Here is a 24,659-nt window from a genome sequence, read left to right as displayed (position 1 = left end):
GTCGGAGTAATGGTTATTCCATGCCTTTGACTTGCTTTGGGATCCTCCCTGAAGGAACCAGATTGACTCTAGGGCCCAACTGCCCTCTTGTGGGGTTCCCTGGGTGGGGTGCTGTGGGTTCTCTGCCTCCTGCTTACTGAACTATGGGACCACGTTCTGACCCGTGCTCTGAGCAGAAATGTAACTAATTTATTCTGTCAGGTATTTGAGACCCAGAACCTCTGTTTCTCACTTACCTTTAACGAGGCCACTGGTCACCATTTGTCCATAATGCTGACATGCTTCCCCTGAGGCAGCCAAGTGCTCTCCAAAGCTGTGTCTGCAGCCAAGTTTTCTGTTTCCTCCTGCTTTCTAGATAGCTCCACATGTATATTACACAGACATCTCAGGTTCATTATGTTCAAATAAAAACTCTTCTTCTTCCCCTCACCCCCAGATCTGCCTCTCCTTATAGGTTACTTCTCTTGGTGGATTATAAAGTTATTCCAAGCCAGAAACATGAAAGTCATGCTAGCCCCACATTCTCCCAACCCCTCACTAAGTCTTTGGTTCTAATAAACACTGGCCTGCACCCCCTCCTTCCTCTTCTCAGCCTTAGACCCTCATCTTGTCCCCTCCCAGTCTCCTCACGGTTGTCTCCCATCTCCTCTGAAATGTCCTGGGATAATCTTCTCCTATATGAATCTCACTTTACAATAGCCATTTCCCGTCCTCGCCTTTACACTAGGAGCTTCCCTGATGGCTCAGTAGGGAAGAATCTGCCTGCAATGCCAGAGGCCCCGGTTTGATTCGTGGGTCGGGAAGATCTGCTGGAGAAGGAATAGGCTGCCTACTCCAGTAGTCTTGGCCTTCACACTAGATATAAATTTTGCCTCCTTCCTTGTGTCTTTGTGGCATCAGTCAGTTCAGTTTAGTCCCTCACTTGTGTCCGAATCTTTGCAACACCATGGTCTGCAGCACGCCAGGCCTCCCTGTCCATCACAAACTTCTGGAGTTTACTCAAACTCATGTCCATTGAGTCGGTGATGCCATCCAACCATCGCATCCTCTATCATCCCCTTCTCTTCCTGCCTTCAATCTTTCCCAGCATCAAGGTCTTTTCCAATGAGTCAGTTCTTCGCATCAGCTGGCCAAAGGATTGGAGCTTCAGCTTCAGTGTCAGTCCTTCCAATGAATATTCAGGACTGATTTCCTTTAGGATGGACTGGTTGGATCTCCTTGCTGTCCAAGGGATTCTCAAGAGTCCTCTTCAACACCACATTTCAAAAGCATAATTCTTTGGTGCTCAGCTTTCTTTATAGTCCCAACTCTCACATCCATACATGACTTTTTCACTCTCCTCTTTTATTTTCATCAGAGGATCTTTAGTTATTCTTCACTTTCTTCCACAAGGGTGGTGTTATCTGCATATCTGAGGTTATTGATATTTCTCCTAGAAATCTTGATTCCAGCTTGTGCTTCATCCAGCCCAGCATTTCTCATGATGAACTCTGCATATAAGTTAAATAAGCAGGGTGACAATATATAGCCTTGATGTACTCCTTTCCCAATTTGGAACCAGTCTGTTGTTCCATGTCCAGTTCTAACTGTTCCTTCCTGACCTGCATACAGATTTCTCAAGAGGCAGGTCAGGTGGTCTGGTATTCCCATCTCTTGAAGAATTTTCCACAGTTTGTTGTGATCCACATAGACAAAGGCTTTGGCATAGTCAATAAAGCAGAAATAGATGTTTTTCTGGAACTCTTGCTTTTTCGATGATCCAATGAATATTGGCAATTTGATCTCTGGTTCCTCTGGTTTTTCTAAATCCAGCTTGAACATCTGGAAGTTCACGGTTCATGTGCTGTTGAAGCCTGGCTTAGGAAATTTTAAGCATTACTTTGCTAGTGTGTGAGATGAGTGCAATTGTCTGGTAGTTTCAGCATTCTTTGACATTGCCTTTCTTTGGGATTGGAATGAAAACTGGCCTTTTCCAGTCATGTGGCCACTGCTGAGTTTTACAAATTTGCTGGCATATTGAGTGTAGCACTTTGACGACATCATCTTTTAGGATTTGAAATAGCTCAACTGGAATTCCATCACCTCCACTAGCTTTATTTGTAGTGATGCTTCGTAAGGCCCACTTGACCTTGCATTCCAGGATGTCTGGCTCTAGGTGAGTGATCACACCATAGTGATTATCTGGGTTGTGAAGATCTTTTGTATTCTTGCCACCTCTTTTTAATATCTTCTGCTTCTGTTAGGTCCATACCATTTCTGTCCTTTATTGAACCCATCTTTGCATGAAATGTTCCCTTGGTATCTCTAATTTTCTTGAAGAGATCTGTAGTCTTTCCATTCTATTGTTTTCCTCTATTTCTTTGCATTGATCACTGAGGAAGGCTTTCTTATCTCTCCTTACTATTGTTTGGAACTCTGCACTCAAATGGGCATATCTTTCCTTTTCTCCTTTGCCTTTCACTTCTCTTCTTTTCACAGCTATTTGTAAGGCCTCCTCAGAGAACCATTTTGCCTTTTTGCATTTCTTTTTCTTGAGGATGGTCATGATCCCTGCCTCCTATACAATGTCACGAGCCTCTGTCCATAGTTCTTCAGGCACTCTGTCTATCGGATCTAATCCCTTGAATCTATTTGTCACTTCCACTGTATAATCGTAAGGGATTTGATTTAGGTCATACCTGAATGGTCTAGTGGTTTTTCCTACTTTCTTCAATTTAAGTCTGATTTTGGCAATAAGGAGTTCATGATCTTTGTGGCATAGCATTCTGATTATCACAAAGAGAGTTTCACTGTTTTTCCAAGAAGAAAAGAAGGCAGACAGGTACACTAGCTGGCAAGCCCACCTTTATTTTCTCGAGGCAGGACATGTGGTTAAACTTGATTTTAAAATACCGAACATTCTGTTAGCTCAAATTCTAGGGGAGGGACAGTGTTACTGAATGAAAAATTAAAGCTATTTATTGTTTATACTTTGAAGGCTGTAGGTTACTATTGGCTTTCTTGATTTATTCAAAGACGTAAGTAGTGAGCACCTACTATGTCTCACAGCCCAGGAAGACAGAAAATCCTGTGCCTAAACTCACACACTGCAAGCTGTGTGCTGTGTGTCCTGGGAGATGGCACATCTCACAGAAAAGATAGCACAGAGTCACTTCAGTCGTGTCTGACTCTCTGTGACCCCATGGGCTGTCGCCCGCAGCTCCTCTGTCCGTGGGCTTCTCCAGGCTGGAACACTGGAGGGGGTTGCCCTGCCCTCCTCCAGGGGATCTTCCCGACCCAGGGATCAAACCCATGGCCCCTGCGCCTCCTGCACTGGCAGGCGGATCCTTCACCACTAGTGCAGCCTGGGAAGCCCATCCTTTGTCATGACTTTGACAGTAACTATGGGCTGAGGAGGAAATGGCCAGCACCCCGGGGCAGGCTGTGTCTGAGGAGTGAAGAGTAGATGCGGTGTGGAAACCTGATGGAGGCGAGGGTAGGAAGTTAGGTTATGGCCATGTTGTTGGCAATGTAAACTCTCTTGATAGGAATTTTCTGTCATAAATTTATTCTTTGATATGTCTCAAATGTCTGGACGAATGCCAGGTATGGTACACAGCAGGTACTCAATAATATTTACTGAATCCGTGAATAGACTCTGAAACCCTCCTCACTTGCTGGGACACTATTTAATAAACAAGTATTTGATAGCCTTGCACCCACCCCTTTTTTCCAGCAGAAATGTGAATATTTAGTTGACAGCAGAGTGTTTTGGAAAGAATGCTCCAGGATCACAGGTCTGAACACTACACTCACATGTGCAAGGAAAAATGTCCCCCCTTCCTGCATCTTTATCCGCCCCCCCATCCCCATCCTCCTTGTCAGTTACAGATCAGCATGTTCGGATCTCTCCCCAAACCTCTGCATTCTTAATTTCCTTTGGTAACATAAGAAAGATTTAGATGTCATTTTTGGGGCTGATTTTTTTTTGGGGGGGTGAGATTTTCATCTTTTTACAATCAGTAAAAAGGACATCCAGTACTTTCCATAATGCCTGAATCCCTTGCCATAATCGCATCCTTGGGACATCCTGACTGTGTGTGGTTTCTTGAAGGTCTTAAGAACCTTGAAAACTTAACTCTCTTCACAGTCAAATCAGGGTTTCAAATTTTGCTTACTTCTTTTCATTGTAACTGTAATGGCAAAAATTTAAAAGCCTTATGAGAAAGAAAAAAGATACTGCAGAATCTCAGTGGAAGTGAATACACCCTTCTAGGTGCCTATTTCATTCTCCTGGATGTTCACTGTGCTAATGAAGGCATCTTCTGAGAGATTTTTTTGGGTTTTGTTTTTAATAGAACCATCACCTTGACATTGGTCACTGACATTGGTCATTCTTCAGGTTAGTTGTGACAGAACCTCTTTGGATCATCTCAGAAATCATTTGAATATTCTGAAAAACTGACAACTAGATATAAAACATGTTTGTGTTATTTCTTGTTTATGTGTTTGTTTTAGTAAGCTTTATTCTGAAGAATAAAAAACATGACGAGGAGAGTAATATAATTGAGAGAAAATATGTTCGTGCAAATGACTTTTTTTCTTCCTTTTCTCAGTGTAGCTAATCATTTCAGTCCACCATCTGTATATTGTTTTTCAGACTTCCTGCTCTGGGAAAATGACATTGTGATTTTTATGTGACAAAGCACTTTTATATATTTGATCTCATGTAATCTTTCCAATGTCCTTATGAAGTATTATCAGAACTTCTAGAGAAGAGAGAGCTGGGTGTCAGAGAGACTAGACACTTGATGGAGATTACATGGCAAACCATGGAATTGGAGATTTAAACCAAATGCTTTCCCAGTTAATTCAGTGACAGCAATGGTTGGTGCATTTCCATTTTGAATGGTATCTTCTGTATCCTCGGTGGTATTTTTTTGTTATTTTTTGTTTACTGTGTCTTGGTTAACTATCTTAGGAGCAGTCAAATGATCACGTTTGATGTCCCATGGTGTTTCTAAAACATTTTATATTAGAAATGTTCAGTATTATCTTATCTGTACTGGATTTTGCAGAATGAGTATTTCAGTTCTGTGCAGCCCACCTGACCCAATCGGAACATTCTTTGTATCAGGCCCTTGAAAATGGGAAAAGAGAGCTATTGATACTGGTGTTGGAAACGAGAACAGAGGTCCCAACACCCACCCCCCTCTTCTCCCGTCACCATCTCTGTGTGGGATTCTCTCACAGGCCAGGCATTCTTTGCCTCAGAATGCATGGGGCTGACAAAGGATGCAGTGTTTCTGGTGTCTCCACTGCACTGGCCCCCTCTCAAGGCTTCTATTTTGTGGGGAGAAGGGAGTAGGTTTGGGTCATAGGCTGCCGTCAGGACAGATCTGGTCCTCACCTCGGCAGCCCCATCTGTCCCCAGGGTCGAAACTGTGAAAGACTTCTCTGGGGAGGAGGGGGTCTCTCCACATCCTGTGTCCTCACAGTGAACCCTAGACAGGAGAGAGGTGGGCCTGCACCATCCACCTTTGCACTGGATAGTCTTCCCTTGATTCTGAAGTGATTATCCTTTAAAGATCTACTTTTGCATTTCTGAACTGGGCTGTGTTTTGCATCCGTAGTTTCTCGTTTTTGGATAGGAGGCCTGACTGTGTGAAAAGGGGGTCACTGAGTGACTGCCTTCTCTAGAAGTCTCAGAACCTGCTTTCTGCTCCTTCTTTGAGTGTTCCATTGGTCCACTCTCTTCCGTTTCTCGACATTCACCATGTCAAGACATTACTTGAAGTTACTGGAATTTTTACACTTTGGGAGCGTTTGCTGCCTCAGTGTAACTCTGGTACTTCTCTTGTACATCCTGTTTCACACCCACCTGCGGTCTCCCCGGGCCAGGCTGTGTACCCGCCCGCCCGACCAGCGCTCCACGAGGACAATGTTCTTTGTGTCGCCTTGTTCTTCCGGCAACCAAATCAAGGCACGTGGTGTATAATTACTCTCGGGAAAAGAATCTGGCCATACCAGAAAACATCATGCGTAGCAGTAATGGTCTTTTATTAAAAAAAAAACTAGCAAATATGTAAATATGTAGCACTTGAATATGATAAATATATTATCCATGTTTCCCTATCATGCTACCCTTTTCCACAAAGAGTTTAAGACACCTTCCCTATTTAATGCTACAGGAAGATAAAATGATTATTCTTATTGTAAGGTTGTCTTTTCAAAAGCTAATATATTGTATATTATAATTATAGCAAAATACAAGTATGTATCTAAATTGGTTAAATTGCATAGAAATGTAATTATTCATGGTAATATAGCTGGAGAAGGAAATGGCAACTCACTCCAGTATTCTTGCCTGGAGCATCCCATGGACAGAGGAGCCTGGCAGGCTCCAGTCCATGGGGCCACAAGAGTTGGACACAACTTAGCGACTAAACCACCACGTGGTAATATAGTGAGACCTGTGACTGTTGTTGCTTTTTTCTGCTCAGTACTTGACCTAGTACTGTGAGGACTGTGCTTTTACTTACATTGTGGAAATCACAGAGTTCTTCCCCTGGACAAATGAGCAGGAAAAACCATAGAGATAGGCTGTGGGTTTGGGCCTTTGCAGAGCCCACACATCCATGCTCTGTTCCTGCCCTGCCATCTAGTGGAGCTGCATGCATGCAGTGCTGGCCGTGTGTTTGCTAAGTCACTTCAGTCATGCCCAACTTTCTGTGGCTCTGTGGACCTTAGCCCACCAGGCTCCTCCATCCATGAGTTCTCCAGGCAAGAATACTGGAGTGGGTTGCCATTTCTTCTTCCAGGGGATCTTCCTGACCCAGGGGTCAAACCCGAGCCTCCTACATCTCCTGCATTGGCAGGGGGGTTCTTTACCACTAGTGCCACCCAGGAAGCCGCAGTCCTGCTCAGTTAAGTATAAGGGACCGAATGCATTTCTACACTCATAGGATATGTGAAATGATGTGTTTATGCTGTACATATATGCATAAATATCAATAACATACATGAGGAAGTGGCACTGCTAATAAATGGTGAAAGTGAAAGTTGCTCAGTCGTGTCTGACTCTTTGAGACCCCATGGACTCCATGTGACAGTTCCTGGGATTCTCCAGGCCAGAATACTGGAGTGAGTAGCCTTTCCCTTCTCCAGGGGATCTTCCCAACCCAGGGATCGAACCCAGGTCTCCTGCATTGCAGGTGAATTCTTTACCAGCTGAGCCACAAGGGAATCCCAAAAATACTGGAGTGGGCTGCCTATCCCTTCTCCAGCAGATCTTCCTGACCCAGGAATAGAACTGGGGTCTCCTGCATTGCATGCGTTGAAAGCAAAGTCCTTACATGGAAAGTAGTAAGAAATTTAGCAGTGCGAATATTAAAATGTTTTGTACCAGTAAGTACAACTCTTTGACACAGGCACAGAAATAGATGGATAGGTCAGTGGAACAGAATAGAATTTAGAGAGAATTCTCTGGCAATCCAGTGGTTAAGACTTTGCACTCTCATTGCCGAGGGCGTGGCTTCAATCCCTGATCAGGGAACTAAGATCCCACAAGTCATGAGGCATGGCCAAAAAAAAAAAAAAAAATAGAATTTAGAAATTGACTGAGAGGGTGACATTTCAAATAAATGAGAACAAGGTGAAATACCTAGGAGTGTTGAAAAGGCTGGATATTTGGTTTAAATGGATCCCAGTCTCATTCTTTCCTCAAAAAAAATATATCTAGATGAGGAAAGGTTAAAAATTAAAGAAACAATATAAAATTACTAAAATGAGGAAAAGCTATTTAAAAGATAGTCTTAAAGTGGGAAACATTTGCTCAATAATTTGAGAATAAACTCAGAGACTGCTTAGGAGAAGGCATTTATCCTTCTGGCAAAAAAAAAAAAAAAAAAAAATAGTTGACGGAAAATTATAAAGCCAGAATACTTAAAGAGAAACGCCACATTCAGTTCTGAAGTTAAAGTGATGCTACGTTGGCAGCATCTGCTAAGAGTACTGTACAGAATGCTGGAGAACAAGAGATGAAAGTGACTTGAATTTGTGTTTCTCTGATTTTCCATCTGAGGCTAAGCAGCTGTCTGTGTTATACCGTCGGCTGTTCTTCTGTGGAATAGGTGTTTTCTCAAGTTGTTTGGCGTGGGGTGTTCCTCATTATTTATGTATTTTTTTACCTGTTTATTCTGTTTTGAAGTATAGCCAGTTAACAAAGCTGTGGTAGCCTCCAGTGTCCAGCAGAGGGGCCCAGCCCTGCGCACACACGTGTCCATTTGCCCCCAGCCTCGCTCCCGTCCAGGCTGCCAGGTGACACCAGCAGAGTTCCCTGGGCTCTTGTGGGTTACCCGTTTCCTCACTATTTTGTCCTACGTATTAATTCTTTATTTTGCGTGTTACAAATACTCTGCATCTACTTATGGTTCTGTGGCTTTTTATTGATAAAATGTTTTCCATTCTCTAGATGGCTATTGTTCTGTGGTCGTATCTGTCCGTCTTTTCTTTATGACTTCTGGGGTATGTGACTGGCCCAGGAAGGCCTTCCCCATCCAAATACAGTAAAATTATCTTTGGGGTTTTTTCAAGTACTTCATCTATTTTAATTTAATTTAACTTTTTAACCCTTCTCCGATTTGTCTTAGCGGAAGGATCTAGCTCACTATTTTTTCTGAGGCTGGAGGCCTCATTTCCATGCTGATAAAGATGCTGACTCCCTATGCACAAGGCAGTCTATCTTGTCTGCCACCTCATGGATCTCTCTTCTCCTAATACTGGAGACATGCATTGTGATGCTTCTAGATTCTAGAGTGCATTTTAATATCTTGAAGGGTAAACTCTTATTTTTTCAAAAGTTTTTTGGCCTTTTTTTTTTTTTTGGCCTTTCTTATACATTTTCTTTTCTAAATAAATTGTAGGCTCAGATTTTTAAGTTCTGTAACAATCCTTTTGGAATGTAGGCTGAGGATGCATTGAACTAAATTTTATAGAAGATCAACATCTTAATAACATTGATGTTTCCTTCCCAGCCCATGTTACATCTCTCCATTTGAATAGATTTTCTTTTTTGTCCTTAAGTAAAGTTTTCTTGTTTTCTTTCTGTGGATCTTGTATATTTTATTAATAAGTTCACTCTAACTCTTAAATGTGTATTATTTTTGTTGATATCTTGAGGGTTTTTTTTTTTTAGTCCAGTTTTTTAAGTTAGTGTTTGCCACAGGCAGGAGGATTCTAAAGTATCTATAATTTTAATAACGGTGAAGTTTCTGGAATTGGAATTTTTTTTACATTGATTACATTTATTATGAAGGGTGGAGAGCGTTTTGTGAAGAACTGTTATTAAAACAATATACATGTTATAACCAACGGGGTCTTAAATTCTAGAAAATGCAGTATGTGTACATAGAGTTAAGATGCTGCCTGGCCTCCGAGCTCTTTGGCAACCTAAGCACACTTTTCAGTGAAGTTTCAGTTCCATAGTCTTCACTATGAGCTGAGCAAATGCTAGACCCCCTCAGTGTCTGGCTCCTGCATCCATTCATATTACCTGAGGGTCACTGAGCCAGTCAAACCCCAAACCCAACCCCTTCTGCGTACTTGTAGGACATCAGTCACACCAAACCTTTTCTGAATTTATGTGGCAGATTGGAGACCTTGGGGAGGGGTTCCATCCCCTGGTGGCCAGGTGGCCCCGGCCCCTCCCTCTCTCCACTCCAATCTCTCACTGTCCTCTTCTCCTCCCGCTCAGGACAGAGATTTGGGAAACCACCTTGGGCCTCGGTCCCCACATTAAGCCAAGGGCAGTCGGTGCATGTACGTAAATTGCTTCAGTTGGGTCTGACTCTTTGCGACCCCATGGACTGTAGCCAGCCTGGCTCCTCTGTCCATGGGATTCTCCAGGCAAGAATACTGGAGTGGGTTGCCACACCCTCCTCCAGGGGATCCTTCTGATCCAGGGATTGAACCTGTGGCTCTTACGTTTCCTGTTTTGACGAGAGTGTTCTGTACCACTAATGCCACCTGGAAATCGCAAGCCAAGTGCAGTATTACCTTCTAAAAATTCTGAGTATTTCCCCTGGAGGGAGTGAACCATAATGAATAAAAGTTTTTCTAGTCCCTTACATACCAAAAAAAACAATATACTTGAATATATTCTTCTTATGGCTAATGACTATGATAGGAAAAGCTGGAAAAATAGGTTTATGATTTCATTGTGTATCAAGCAAAACAGAGAACAAACAACTGAAGAAGTATCTGTAACTTTATATGTATCCATAGAGTCAGTTGAAACTTAAAGACCTTTTAAGTCCTTGGGAGACAAAAATTAAATAATGTTATTCCCATCAGTTAGTCGCTCAGTTGTGTCCAACTTTTTGCAACCCCATGGACTGCAGCATGCCAGGCTTCCCTGTCCATCAGGAACTCCTGGAGATTGTTCAAACTCATGTGCATCAAGTCGGTGATGCCATCCAACCATCTCATCCTCTGTTGTCCCCTTCTCTTCCTGCTTTCAATTTTTTCCAGCATCAGGGTCTTTTCTAGCGGGTCAGTTCTTCACATCAGGTGGCCCAAAGTATTGGAGTTTCAGCTTCAGCATCAGTCCTTCCAATGAATATTCAGGACTGAATTCCTTTAGAATGGACTGGTTGGATCTCCTTGCAGCCCTATGGACTCCCAAAAGTCTTCTCCAGCACCACAGTTCAAAAGCATCAATTCTTCCACGCTCAGCTTTCTTTATAGTCCCAACTCTCACATCCATACATGACTGCTGGAAAAACCTAGATGGACTAGACGGGACCTTTATTGGCAAAGTAATGTCTCTGCTTTTTAATATGCTGTCTAGGTTGGGCATAGCTTTTATTTCAAGAAGCAAGCGTCTTTTAATTTCATGGCTGCAATCACCATCTGCAGTGATTTTGGAGCTCAGAAAAATAAAGTCTGTCACAGTTTCCACTGTTTCCCCATCTATTTGCCATGAAGTGGTGAGACTGGATGCCATGATCTTAGTTTTCTGAATGTTGAGTTTTAAGCCAACTTTTTCACTGTCCTCTTCCACTTCAAGAGGTTCTTTAGTTCCTGTTTGCTTTCTACCATAAGGGTAGTGTCATCTGTGTATCTGAGGTTATTGATATTTCTCCCGGCAATCTTGATTCCAGCTTGTGCTTCATCAGTTTGGTATTTCACATGATGTACTCTGCATTTAAGTTAAATAAGCAGGGTGACAGCATACAGCCTTGACATACTCCTTTCCCAATTTGGAACCAGTCTGTTGTTCCATATCCAGTTCTAACTGGTTAAGTTGCTTCTTTACCTGCATATAGATTTCTCAGGAGACAGGTAAGGTGTCCTGGTATTCCCACCTCTTTAAGAGTTTTCCACAGTTTGTGGTGATCTACATAGTCAAAGGCTTTGGCGTAGTCATACGTAAATATTTTTCTGTAACTGTCTTGCTTTTTCTATGATCTAACAGATATTGGCAATTTGATCTCTGGTTCCTCTGACTTTTCTAAATCCAGCTTGAATATCTGGAAGTTTACGGTTCACGTACTGTTGAAGCCTGGCTTGGAGAATTTTGAGCATTACTTTGCTAGTGTGTGAGATGAGTGAATTCCATGGACAGAGGAGCCTGGTGGGCTACAGTCCATGGGGTCACAAAAGTCAGACAGGACTGAGTGACTAACACTTCACTTCACTTGAGCATTCTTTGTCATTACCTTTCTTGGGGATTGGAATGAAAACTGACCTTTTCCAGTCCTGTGGCCACTGCTGAGTTTTCCAAATTTGCTGGCATATTGAGCACAGCACTTTCATAGCATCATCTTTTAAGATTTGAAATAGCTCAACTGGAATTCCATCACTTCTACTATCTTTGTTCATAGTTATTACACCATTGTGGTTATCTGGGTCATGAAGATCTTTTTTCTATAGTTCTTCTGTGTATTCTTGCCACCTCTTCTTAATATCTTCTGCTTCTGTTGGGTCCATACCATTTCTGTCCTTTATTGTGCCCATCTTTGCATGAAATGTTCCCTGGGTATCTCTGATTTTCTTGATGAGATCTCTAGTCTTCCCCATTCTGTTGTTTTCCTCTATTTTTTTGCATTATTTTTCCTATAAGGTTTAGTATTTTTGAATGTAAACATTTTGGAAATAGCATTGGCCCTGAAATTTTTGGCTTTAGAGAATTGGATAGTTGGTGAAAAATTATTTGAAGACAAACCATAGGGAGAAAATACCATATGTATGCAGATCATTTTACTGTGCTATGTTTATATTTGTTCTAAGTACTCCTAGCTTAAGACAGTATATAAAATGTAAATTCTGAATCAGTTTGCTGTGTTTCTTACTTTGAATCTTCAAATTTCACTGTTAAATTTTTGGCACATGTGACATTCTTGATAAATGTGGTAGCATATAAGTTAAAAGCTTTAATCTACAGTTGATATATTCTGTTTCTTTTATATATTCATTAATAAGTAGAGTTTCCTGGAAAATGAGATATTTTGATAAGATTTTCTTCCTTTCCAAATAATGATAGCCTATTTTACTCATTCAGTAGCTGGAAGGATGTACTTCCTTTCCATCTTCATTCTTGGTCATATAATGACACTATTCACTAATTCATTTGGGGCATAAAATGTAGTCCCCTCTTCCCTACTAAGAAAAAGTGTAATAGAGCCAGTTAACACAGATCTCATTAAGTGAGAGGCAGGAAAGACAGCAGAGAAAAATCAGAACATATAGAGGCCTAACATTCCTGATAAATGCTTCATATTGAGCTCCATGGTGATGCCATTGTGATGGTACTTCATACTGCACTTCTTACCTCTCAGCTGCAAGTCAAATTATGCCAGGAAGTGGTGTGCCATAAAGAGCCCAGACGACACAGTCATCTCAATAACTTCTTCCTCCTGAACCAGAGACCTCCCAGGTCTGCAAAACGTAACTGAGACAGCTCACGCTGCCTGTTGTGACTACAACGTGGGACTGTCCCCTGTCTCCATGACTGTAATAGGGCCTAAGTGTTGCCAGTGGGCAGGATATTTGTTTTCCTTACTGTGGAATTACGTGTTCTTCAAAGCACTGTGGCTTTATGGATTTTCATATGGGAAACTGAAGCTCAGTGACAAAAGACTTAGTCAGAGGGGTGCCCTAAAAACAAGCTGGTGCCTACAGAATAAAATGCTGCCAGGGTAGTATTCCTTAAAACAAACTGCTTTCATCTTTAGCACAAATCAGTGATGCTGGCAGAAGGGTGTTAATGTGTCTTCCTATGAAATGAGTAATTCCTGCAGTTTGACAGTTTCCTTATTTAGTATCAGATTTGCTATGGCCCCATATCTATTAGCTGTAGATGGGCATGTTTGAGAATTTAGTGTTTTTCCACACAACAAGGGAAAGCTTCTGCTCAAAGATTTCCAGAACCCTGGGATGCCTCTGTATATAGTACATATGATTTCTGTTCTGTATGTGTGGAACTTGAAGAAATAATTAGAGAAACAGTAAAACTTTTTAGGCCTATGGTTCTGTGCCCCTATCAGCTAATTCCTTCTCTTTCTCCGTCATATAATACAGTACGCTTTGCAGAAATGAAAATTAGCAAGCTTAGACCAAGTAAAATCAGCCTCCGTTCAGATCAGTTCAGTTCAGTCGCTCAGTTGTGTCCGACTCTTTGCGACCCCATGGACTGCACCACGCCAGGCTTCCCTGTCCTTCACCACCTCCTGGAGCTTGCTCACACTCATGTCCATGGAGTCGGTGATGCCATCCAACCATCTCATCCTCTGTCGTCCCCTTCTCCTCCTGCCTTCAATCTTTCCCAGCATCAGGGCCTTTTCCAATGAGTCAGCTCTTCGCATCAGGTGGCCAGAGTATTGGAGCTTCTCCCTGGATGGGTGTGGCAGTAGTAGTTTTTATTTTTGTCCTATGTCTAATCTTTTAGGTATATCCTCATACAGATTTATCTCTAGCCATGTTTTAAACATAAGTTTCATTTTTTTCTTTAGTTCTGTCTGAGATCTTAGGCCATTACTTGCTGATATTTTGTTGTTGTTTATTAATCTTACCAAATTAACTATATGTCCTCCTTATTTTAGTTAGCATCAGCAGATGAAATATTTGAAAGAAAAGCATTTAAAGGAAAGTATTATATCCTCTTTAGGTTCTAGTTGTTTAAGAAAATTATCTGAATGCTTTTTAAGAACAGAGCTGTGGTGACACTGATTATAAACTCTATTACTCCTTCATAAAATTAACAGCCGTGTTTTGACTTGCAGGATCTCCAAAGGTGGGTAAATGGTGCTAATGAGCATGGTTTTGTCCTGGTGTCTTTTGGAGCTGGCGTCAAGTATCTGTCAGAAGACATTGCTACCAAACTGGCCGGAGCTCTGGGGAGATTGCCCCAAAAAGTGATTTGGAGGTAAAGTAATAATATAGGTTGTTTCTTCACCACTGATTTTCTGTATCCTCTTGCTTAGTCCGCAGGTATAAATAACCACAACACACTGATACCCTGGCAACATCAGCAGGATGCCCTGACTTTTCATTTTGTTTCATAGTGTGTTGAAATCTAGGGATTAATTTATACAGTACTCTGTGATGGATAGAGACATCTAGTCTATCGCATAAAAAGAAGATATGTGCATAGTGATGTGTCCTTGTTGATGTGCATTTTTACGTTACCCTGCTTTTGTTGTCGTTCAGTCGCTCAGTCGTGTCCGACTGTTTGCGACCCCATGGACCCTTCTGTTATTTATCATCATTTAAAAATGTATAATTGCATGCATTTCTATGTGTGTGTGGGTTAGTCGCTCAGTTGTGTCCGACTCTTTGCAGCCCCATGGACTGTAGCCCACAAGGCTCCCCTGTCCATGGGATTGTCCAGACAAGAATAGTGGAGTGGGTTGCCATTCTCTTCTTCAGAGAATCTTCCCGACCCAGGGATCAAACCCAGGTCTCCTGCATTGCAGGCATTTTCTTTACTGTCTGAGCCACCAGAGAAGCCATTTCTATATATTCCTTCAAATCAGTGTTGGAATGAGATTAGAAACTGATAGATGAATGATTAAATAGGTAAAATATTTCATGGAACCTTTTGGGCTCCCACTTTGTTTATAAATGCTTTCGATTCCTTTCATCCAAGAGACCAGGCCTTTAAAAATACCGTGACTTGCCCGTTAGTGCTGGTCAAAACAGACCCCGCTTCTTTTGGGAGGCACTGCCAACACATGTCTGTCTCTGGAATTTCTTTCTTTTAATGAATTATTTACCTATTTTTATTTTTGGTTTTGCTGGGTCTGCGTTGCTGCCCTCCGGTATTCTCTAGTTGCAGCGAGCGGGGGCAGCTCTTCGTTGTGGTGTTCGGGCTTCTCGTTGTGCGGGCTTCTGTTTTTGGGGCGCGCCCGTGAGTTCTAGGGCACACGGGCTTCAGTAGTTGTGGCACGCGGGCTCACTGTGGGTCCCGGGCTCGAGAACATAGGCTCAGCAGTTGCGGCGAATGGGCTTAGCTGCTCCGGGGCATGCAGAGTCTTCCCGGACCAGGGATTGAACCCACGTCCCCAACATTGGCAAGCGGATTCTTAATCCACTGTACCAGCGGGGCAGTCTGGTCTCTGGAATTTCTAACCCAGTGTCTAGACGTGGCCCTGAGCGCTCACTTAGTGCGTTTTTATTTAGTGCCTGCCCCCACCATTGAGCGTTAGGGATACAGAGGTCAACAAGGTCAGCCCCACACTGTCGAGCCTTTACACGTATGCTGTAAGGAATGTGGTTTTCTCCCTTGTACAGACTGCGGGAGAATCAGTTCCCACTTCTGGTGCGGCTCGGATGGGAAAGAATCTGCCTGCAATGTGGGAGACCCGGGTTCAATCCCTGGGTCAGGAAGATCCCTTGGAGAAGGGCATGGCAATCCACTCCACTGTTTTTGCTTGGAGAATCCCATGGACAGAGGCTACAGTCTCTGGGAGTTAGGAAGAGTTGATACGACTGAGGGACTGACACTTTTCATTTCCTCCTGGCTAAGCTATGAAGTGGATGTTGGGTTTCCTGTGTTAGGCTTAACCCAGAAAGCGCCCCTGCTGTTAATTATTTGGGCCAGTCTGTATCTGCCCATTGCAGCCTTGTGCCTTTCGCTCAGTTGATGAGCTTGTTATGGTTTGTGTTTCAGAGACCAAGGCAGGAAACAGCCTGCATCTTTACCCCACAGCACCATCTCTGGGGCCCAGCCAGAGGAGTACTTCCTACTTTCTCCTAGCTCTCGAGCCTGTCCTCGGGTTCTGGGTGTCCGGATGGGAAGTGGTGACTGCTAGGGGTGACCGTCCCTGCCTTCCTCTTTCACCTTCTGGATGCTGGTAGAAAGTTGACTTTCTAGCAGAGGTCCATGTGGTTGCTGTTTTCCGCAGTTCTGTGAGAACTGCTGAAGGAACATGGATCTCAGTATAATCCAGAATGTTTCGTAATTGTCCCTCAATCAATGAAAATGTGAAAAAGTAACTAAAATGTTTGTTGTTATTGAAGCATGGCTTCTCTCTTAAGAATATCAGCAAAAGATCATGTAACGTTTATTTTAAACCTAGAAGTTTAACCAGACAGCTCATGCCAAGAGTCAGGTTTGATTTGTTGAAAGATTCATTGTCTGGTATACATTTCAGGTTTTCTGGAACCAAACCAAAGAATCTGGGAAACAACACCAGGCTCATAGAATGGTTACCGCAAAATGACCTGCTGGGTAAGTCAGTGACCCCTGGGTGCTTGCTTGGCTTTTTTATTTTAATTGTGTAAATGTGAATTTTACACTTGAGTGGCTTCGATAGTATATGTGTGGTTTATAACAGAATCATTATATTCTCTTGTGTGCTAAGTCCTAGATTTCAGACCAACAAGTCAGATCTCCAGTTATTGGCAAATCATTTTAAAGTGTAACCATTTAGGCCTATAAATTAAAATGGTTAGACCAGTCACAATTTTGACTTTCTGAAAAATATACTTAACACTACATAAACTAGTAGGGGTAAAGCTATACCTAGATTGATCAGCTAAAAGTAGTCAAATTAAAAACAGTGAAAATTTGTTTGTCCTATAGTTTTATTATAGCTGTATCTAAGAAACCAGAGAAAGCTGAAGTTACTCATTTGTTTTAAACCACAGTTAAGCAGAAAGCCAAAAAACAGTCAATTTATTTCAACTTTATTTGAATCGTCTGACTAAATTTACTCCTAAATCACTGGGCAATTTTGAACACTTTATTTCTTTTGATTGATTTATTTATTGGGGTTCTGATCCTCAACTCAAAATTAAAATGCCAATTATATGCATATCTCAAGATTTGAATCTAAACAATTTAATTCTCTTTGATAAATGTAAAATGTAACTTGCTTTATTCATTAAATCTCTAGGAAAACATAATGCCATGTTATCCTTTAAGATAATACTTCCTAAGGAAATTATAAAAATGTTATTGATTTTGGCAATATCAACTCATTTATTTGTTCAGTAGTACTAATCTTAACAGATTATGTGAAAGTAGGTGAAAGCTATATTCTTAAAAATAGACTTTTAGAGAGTATCTTTTAGAAGCCGAATGGACCCTCTAAAACCCTGCAAATTGAATTTTGTAACTATAAAACAGCAAGTATAAATAATTCCTTTTCATCTAGTTTATTATAAATATTATTCTATAAATTATAAAAATGATGGGAAAAAAGACAATTTACCTTTTTTGATATTTGCATTTTTTTCTGTTTCTTATCTTTACTGTTATGATGTCAGATGCCATAGGAAGTAGGAAGGAAGCAGGAAATTTAAACATCTCCATATCTTGACCCTCAGCCATCTCGCTGCAGCAGCAGACGCTGCTATCTGGGATCATCAGAATTGGCTCCATGCCGTTTTTTTCTCTGAGGCTACACAGCAAGGTGCAGCCGCACCCAGGGCCTCCCAAGTTCCCATCTCCTCCAGGCTCCTCGGAATCTCAGCTCCCTGCCTTTACTGAGATTAGCATCCTTTCAACTCCAGCCATGACCTCTGTGGATCCTCTGCTGGTTTCTAACTATGTTCAGAAGATTCCTCTAGGAACAGAAGCAGGAACCAAATCAGTGTCCCCTCCTCTCTCAGCGCATGCCCCTTGCCCTCCACACACCAGTTCTCTTTACTTTTTCACAGCTGACCTTGCTGGTGGTCAGGTTTCACTCAAAGAAAGAGAGTTCTACTGCTGAAAAGAAAGTTTGAAATCCACTGCCAGGGCAGATTGCTTAGTTGGGCTGAATTGAGAAGCCCCTTGCGGATCAGGGCCAGAGACTAAGTGACCAGCCTGCTAGATGTTGGGGGTGGAGAGTCCTGGCGCCCCTTTGAGACCTAGGTTCATACGTGACATGTCTTTAAAGGCTCGTAGTTTTGCAAGCTGTAATCTCTCTCTGGCCATCTAACACCCATCTCAAGTGCCGTGTTTTATGTCTTATGTTCTTTATGCAAGTCTCTCTGCTCACAGGGAGATCTGGAGTTTGAAATACCTCACTAACTTTGATAAATTATCTCTTTTATCTCCATGCCAAGCAGATGTTACCTGATGTCCTGTCTCTTAGAACTAATTTTTGTATTTATCTGTCCCTGCTTGTTTTTATTCCTAAAATGTAGAGTTGGACCCTAAGATTGAGAAGTGCAGACCCTGTAGACATGGTTTGGATGTTGTGAATACTGAGCACTGTGCAATCTTCCCCCTTGGATAGCACAGAAATGTTTCTTGGACATCTGGAGTCCAGCCTCACATTTTTACATTTTTTTTTTACAGGGTGTGTTTGACTTTAACATAGATAAATGTTTGAGTAGCCAGAGTGGGTGTCTGCGTTTAGTAGAATGTGGTTATACTCTGGTATTTTTGGTTATTCCTTGCTTTCATTGACCTCTTATTAATTACTGACTATTTGAATGCAGTTGGTATTTGTGTTTTGAGAGAAGATATTGTAATATACTTCTTAAAGCTATAAATGTTAGCTACTTAAAATGGCTTTTAATTGATATATACAAATCTGATAATTTTGCTTATAATAAACATTGTAATTGGCGCAGAGTAGGAATCAGTGAAACTGTGTCTTTAAAAAATCTTATATCTGAAATGCATGTTTATTATAATGTCAACTTTTAAGAAATTTCTGGAAAACATCTTCCTAGGATAATAGACAGTATTCTAAGTGGTTTTCTTTTTTAATCCTTCTTTAGGGCATTCCAATATTAAAGCCTTCCTGAGCCATGGTGGTTTGAATAGCATTTTTGAAACTATGTATCATGGTGTGCCTGTGGTGGGAATCCCACTCTTTGGAGACCATTATGATACTATGACCCGGGTACAGGCCAAAGGCATGGGGATACTGCTGGAATGGAAGACGGTAACTGAAGGAGAGCTGTATGAAGCCCTAGTGAAAGTTATCAATAATCCCAGGTAAGGTTTCAACTAATATTAAAGCAGGTAAACTATATTTACCACAGCATATTGTCAATAGCTGATAATTGCCAGCAGGTCGTCAATAAACTAAATATAGAAATATCCTTTAGATTCCTGTGTGTAATGTCATTTGAAAAATAAAAATAGCAATCATTTGGCCAGCTATGTATGACCCCGAATAATATTCCACCAAAGTTTGCCAAACTGGGGGAGAAACTACCATGGGAACCTTTGGGTCCCTAGAGTTTGTCAATTTTTGTGTCCTTTATCTCATTTTAATGCTCATAAAACTTTATATCACTATTTGCCTCATTTCCATTATAGAGATGAGGCACTTAAACTCAGAGAGCTTCAGTAATACACCCCTAGTTACACAGCTTTGGAGTAGGGAACTTGAACCAGGACTGTCTGATTTCCAAACAGGTGCTCTTAATACTGCCGGGTGCTCGGTTTCCCTAGCACTGGGCATCAATGAAATGCCAAGATATATTTACTCAGGTGAATGACTTGGTCAGAACCTTTTATCTTATTTTGTTTCTTAAATTCTTGATGTGTCTTGAGTTAACCCAGTTCACAACTGAGCCTCAAACGGTAGAGAGTTGGCCTGCATAGTTTTAAAACAAAGCATAGGTTGTCCCATTTTTATGTGACATTTAATTGATCCTGCATTTCCAATGGCATTAATGTCTGGAAGAGTGTGAGCTTTTCCTCTTTATACCCAGGATACAACATAGCTTAACACTGGATTGAGAAACATTGCTATAGTCTCAGAAACAATGCACAATAAAGAAAAACTCTTTCATATAAAATAATGTTTCTTTTATGTAAAAGACTGAATTCAAGTGCCCTGGGGTTCTTTATGCTGCTATATGAGCTCAGAGGCAGCCTTTATGCACTGACCCCTTAGAGGATCCAGGGTCTTGGTTGTAATTCTTGGCACTTGGAGCAATACATTTGATCATCCGAGGTGTCGGAGTAGGGGACCCCGTTGTCTGTGTTCTATAACTTTCCTTTGAAAACTGTGTTCAGATGCTCAGTTGTGTCCGTCTCTTTGCAACCCCGTGGACTTAGCCCACCCAGCTCCTCTGTCCATGGTATTCTTCAGGCAAGAATACTGGAGTGGCTTGCCATTTCCTTCTCCAGGGGATCTTCCCGACCCAGGGATGGAACCCATGTCTCTTGCATCCACCTGCTCTAGCAGGCATATTCCTTACCACTGGCACTATCTGGGAAGCCTTTTAAAAAGTATCAGTTCAGTTCAGTCACTCAGTCATGTCCAACTCTTTGCGACCTCATGGACTGCGGCACACCACGCTTCCCTGTCCATCACCAACTCCTGGAGCTTGCTCAAACTCGTGTCCATTGAGTCGGTGATGCCATCCAACCATCTCATCCTCTGTCATCCCCTTCTCCTCCTGCGTTCAATCTTTCCCATCATGAGGGTCTTTTCCAATGAGTCGGTTCTTTCCATCAAGTGGCCAAAGTATTGGAGTACATCAAGGCTTTAAAAGTATAATGTTTTTCAAAATGTAATGTTCTTATGGAAAATGACATGTGTGTCTTGCCTCCAATCCATAGCTACCGTCAGAGGGCTCAGAAGCTTTCAGAAATCCACAAGGATCAACCTGGTCACCCCGTCAACCGGACTGTCTACTGGATCGACTACATTCTCCGCCACGATGGAGCCCATCACCTGCGTGCCGCCGTCCATCAGATCTCTTTCTGTCAGTATTTTCTCCTGGATATCGTCTTCGTGCTGTTGCTTGGTGCTGCCTTGCTTTACTTCGTCTTGTCATGGGTGACAAAGTTTATCTGCAGAAGAGTCAAAAGTCTGTGGTCAAGCAGTAAGCACAGCACAGTGAACGGACATTACCATAATGGAATCCTCAATGGCAAGTGTAAAAGAAATGGCCACATTAAACACGAAAAGAAGGTGAAATGAGCCAGCAGCCCGCCTGATAGTAACAAATCGATCCCGTCATTGAATTTTTATTGCTACAAGTTAGTCTAACAACTACTAAATTACAAACCTCAGTAAACAATTCTAACACTCCCTTATCTGATCTTATTAATGAAATTCTGTGGGATTAAGATGGCTGTAAAAAGCACAAACCTAAAATGCAAAAATGTATTTTATTCGAATACTGATACAGGTAGTTTTGGCACTGAACCTTTTAGAAGCCTTAATTATTTAAATCAATTAAGTGACTATGTCAGACTTTAGTTTTAAGTCTTGATATACGTGTGTCCCAGATGAGGAATGGTTTATTTTCTCTTAGGAAGGTTTGTCTGTGTGTGTCTGTGTGTATGTCTGTGTGTGCGTATGTTTCCTAACTGACAGACTTTCAGCCAGCTGCTTGTTAGATTTGTTGACGGTACAGCACATCTAAGAATGAAATAGAAAGACAGTTAGGATCCAGATGTTTCTCTTCTAGAACTTAATATATGGGGACTCAGAAACAGTACCACTTAAAAGTGAATGCAGAGGAAGAAAACGCAAAAGATAAATGGCACCTGTTTTTGTACTTTTGGGTTTTTAGGTTTGTTTTTTCTTTCTTTCTTTTTTTTAACGACTGTGGATTCTTCTGGGGGGAAAAATACGTACAATTAAGTAAATGTATAAATTTGTTGTCATAGTTTATTTTTATTTCCCCCCTACCAATAATTTGCCTCTGGGAGAATTTTATAGTTTTTTTTTTTCTATTTCATTTTAACGACTAACATTATCTTAACTATATAATTCAGACAAAGCAACAAAGCTCTAATTTTTGTTCAAAGTACTGAAGACTACTGCCTATATGGCATCTTTAAACAGGGCCGTTGTTTGATGACTTTTCTATAATGTAATTTTTGAATGTTCAGATGTGATATTTCCAAAGTTTTAACTAAAAAACCACCTTCTTCATCCCCTTTTGGTGTCTGGGCCACACAATCTGTTATATCGGTGCCAACATTTCATTCTTTTCATTGGATCATTTGCTTTTCTCCATATCGGTACCTGCTTTGTCTGAGAGGTTTGAGATCTGGTTACCAAATCCAACTTGCCGTGGCACACAGAAGCGACAGAGAAGCTGTCCCACTTCTTTGTGAAAGTGAGCCCCACCTCCCTCCCCCCCCCCCGCCTCACCTCTCTCCCCTCTGCTCTGGCTCTGCGGTCCGTTGTGGCTGCCGTGGGACAGTGACAGTGTTCATTTGAGAATGGGGTGCAAGTCGCAGACATCAGAAAATCAGGACCCCCCCACTGAACCGGGCACTCACTGGCATCTAGGACTTCATTCCATGTCATTCTGTTTACTTAGCATTTGCGCTGCACATGTTGAGTGTATGCTTTATTTATTTGTAGTTCGAAGTCTTATGTCTGACAGCTGAAAGTAGAAAACTGCAGCATTTACCTAATGACTTTCACTAACATGGGAAGAGTTGTGAAAATTCTAGAATGCTGTAAATCCTTGTCATACACTATGACATACGACTTCATCACACTCCCACCAGGAGCCACTCTCCTGTACCTAGAAATAATGCCACAAGTAGTTTTCTAATGTACAATGCAGGCAAATACATTGTTCTCTGAATACTTGAAGAAATGGTATTACACATATAAGCCTATTAGTTATACCTTTTCACAATCTTATAATATTGCCGTTAAAGGGAAAGAAAAACACAGGCAATGAGTGGTGGGATGGCAACAGGACTTAGAGTGTATGACTGAGTTGATTTTGCTTTTTTGGAATTGGATGAAGTTGACAGTAGGCATTCACTGGATGATTAAGCATAAGTTAATCTCCACTGTGATAAGAACTTAAACAATAAACATGATTTAAAAATAGAGAAATGTTGTTGGAATAAAATTTTTATTCAGATTTTATTTCACAATATTATGTATCTCCATTATAAACATGTTTCTGAGACAGGTCTCCCAACTTTTATATGTGTATATGAGTGTGAAAACATTGTGTTACATGTGAGAATGTTTTTTTTAATTATTATTAAACAGGGATTTACCTTACAAATACATCAACATGGATCATAAAACTGTCCCATAATTAAGAATGTTAAGTGTAGGTATTTACTGATCATTGTTGTTGTTTTTTTTTTTAGTAAGCTTATTGTTAGCCAGTTTTGGTAAATAGAGTGATTTTAAATTTTCCACACTTGGGCTAGATTCTCTAATAAAGTAAAGTTTTCATGAAGGTATTTATTCATTTATTTTTTTAAAAAACCTCTGCAAGTGTTTCTATAACTGGTCATCATCTTGTCAAATGCAAATGAGAATTAAGACATCAATCATTTTTCCTCTCAAGTCATAAGTTTCAATATCCCTCCACATTGACATAGAAGCAGAGTTTGGATGTCCAGGATTGGAGGGAAGCAATGTTTGGGTTAAAGCAGTGGTTTATGATTAAGACTGAAGAAAGCTGGAGATTCTTTCTTGAGGATGTAGACACTTTGTATTACAATCTGGGGGCATTCTCAGATTCCTAAGTACAACAGTTGGTATTTTCTGGTAAAGTTTCCACTGATGTTTATCAACTAAGATTTGAGAGTATTGTCCTTAAAAGAGTCACCTCTGAACCTCTCCTACCCAACCACATATTTGCCACCTCCCCCCCTCCATATTGTGATATGCAGCACCCTTCTGCAGCTGTCCTGGAATCCACCACACTGGATCCTCTGAGGACTCCAATTAAAAACAAAATAAAAAAAAATCCCTTCATGTGATCTGGTTCCTGCCCCTGCCGTCCTGCGCTGCTAGGAACCAGCAGTGGCGAGGTGCTGCTGAGACAAGACGAACCTCTTGGTTTTTTCCCGCCCATATCCTGTTTCTGCCGAAACTATGAGAATATTTATGCCCAGATGACCTGCTTCAGTGCCCTACTCCCAGCTTTGCCTGTTATTAGATTCACATGCCTGCATGCTCCGTCGCTAAGTTATGTCCAACTCTTTGCCACCCCATGGACTGTGGCTCACCAGACTCCTCTGTCCGTGGGGTTTCTGAGGCATGCTGGAGGAATATGGAGTAGGTTGACATTCCCTCCTCCAGGGGATCTTCCTGACCCACAGATTAAACCCGCCTCTCTTGCGTCTTGTCTCCTGCATTGACAGGCAGATTTTTTTTTACCACCCAGCCACCTGGGAAGCCCAGCAATTAAGTATATTAGACATTATAATTAAACATTATGGAACATAAAACTTGCAGTGAAATTAACATGAAAAAATGTTCAGCTGCTTGTGAAAATTT

The 24,659-nt window shown here is 41.4% G+C and overlaps 1 protein-coding gene across 1 annotated transcript in view; it reads left to right on the top strand.

Annotated features, from left to right (window-relative positions):
- Positions 1 to 23,610, top strand: part of UGT8 (UDP glycosyltransferase 8) — a 93,512-nt gene extending 69,902 nt beyond the window's left edge. Inside the window, exons 3-6 of the mRNA XM_043871445.1 lie at positions 14,262 to 14,404; positions 16,635 to 16,711; positions 19,198 to 19,417; positions 20,999 to 23,610. Of these exons, the coding sequence (XP_043727380.1) occupies positions 14,262 to 14,404; positions 16,635 to 16,711; positions 19,198 to 19,417; positions 20,999 to 21,362 (804 nt within the window). The 3' untranslated portion in view covers positions 21,363 to 23,610. The remainder of the gene's footprint in view (positions 1 to 14,261; positions 14,405 to 16,634; positions 16,712 to 19,197; positions 19,418 to 20,998) is intronic.
- The last annotated feature ends 1,049 nt before the right edge of the window (positions 23,611 to 24,659 follow it).

Source organism: Cervus elaphus, chromosome 17 (genome assembly GCF_910594005.1).
Source record: "Cervus elaphus chromosome 17, mCerEla1.1, whole genome shotgun sequence".
NCBI classification, from domain to species: Eukaryota; Metazoa; Chordata; class Mammalia; order Artiodactyla; family Cervidae; genus Cervus; species Cervus elaphus.
The sequence above is the reverse complement of the archived record's forward strand: the minus strand, read 5'-3'. Positions and strand labels throughout refer to the sequence as shown.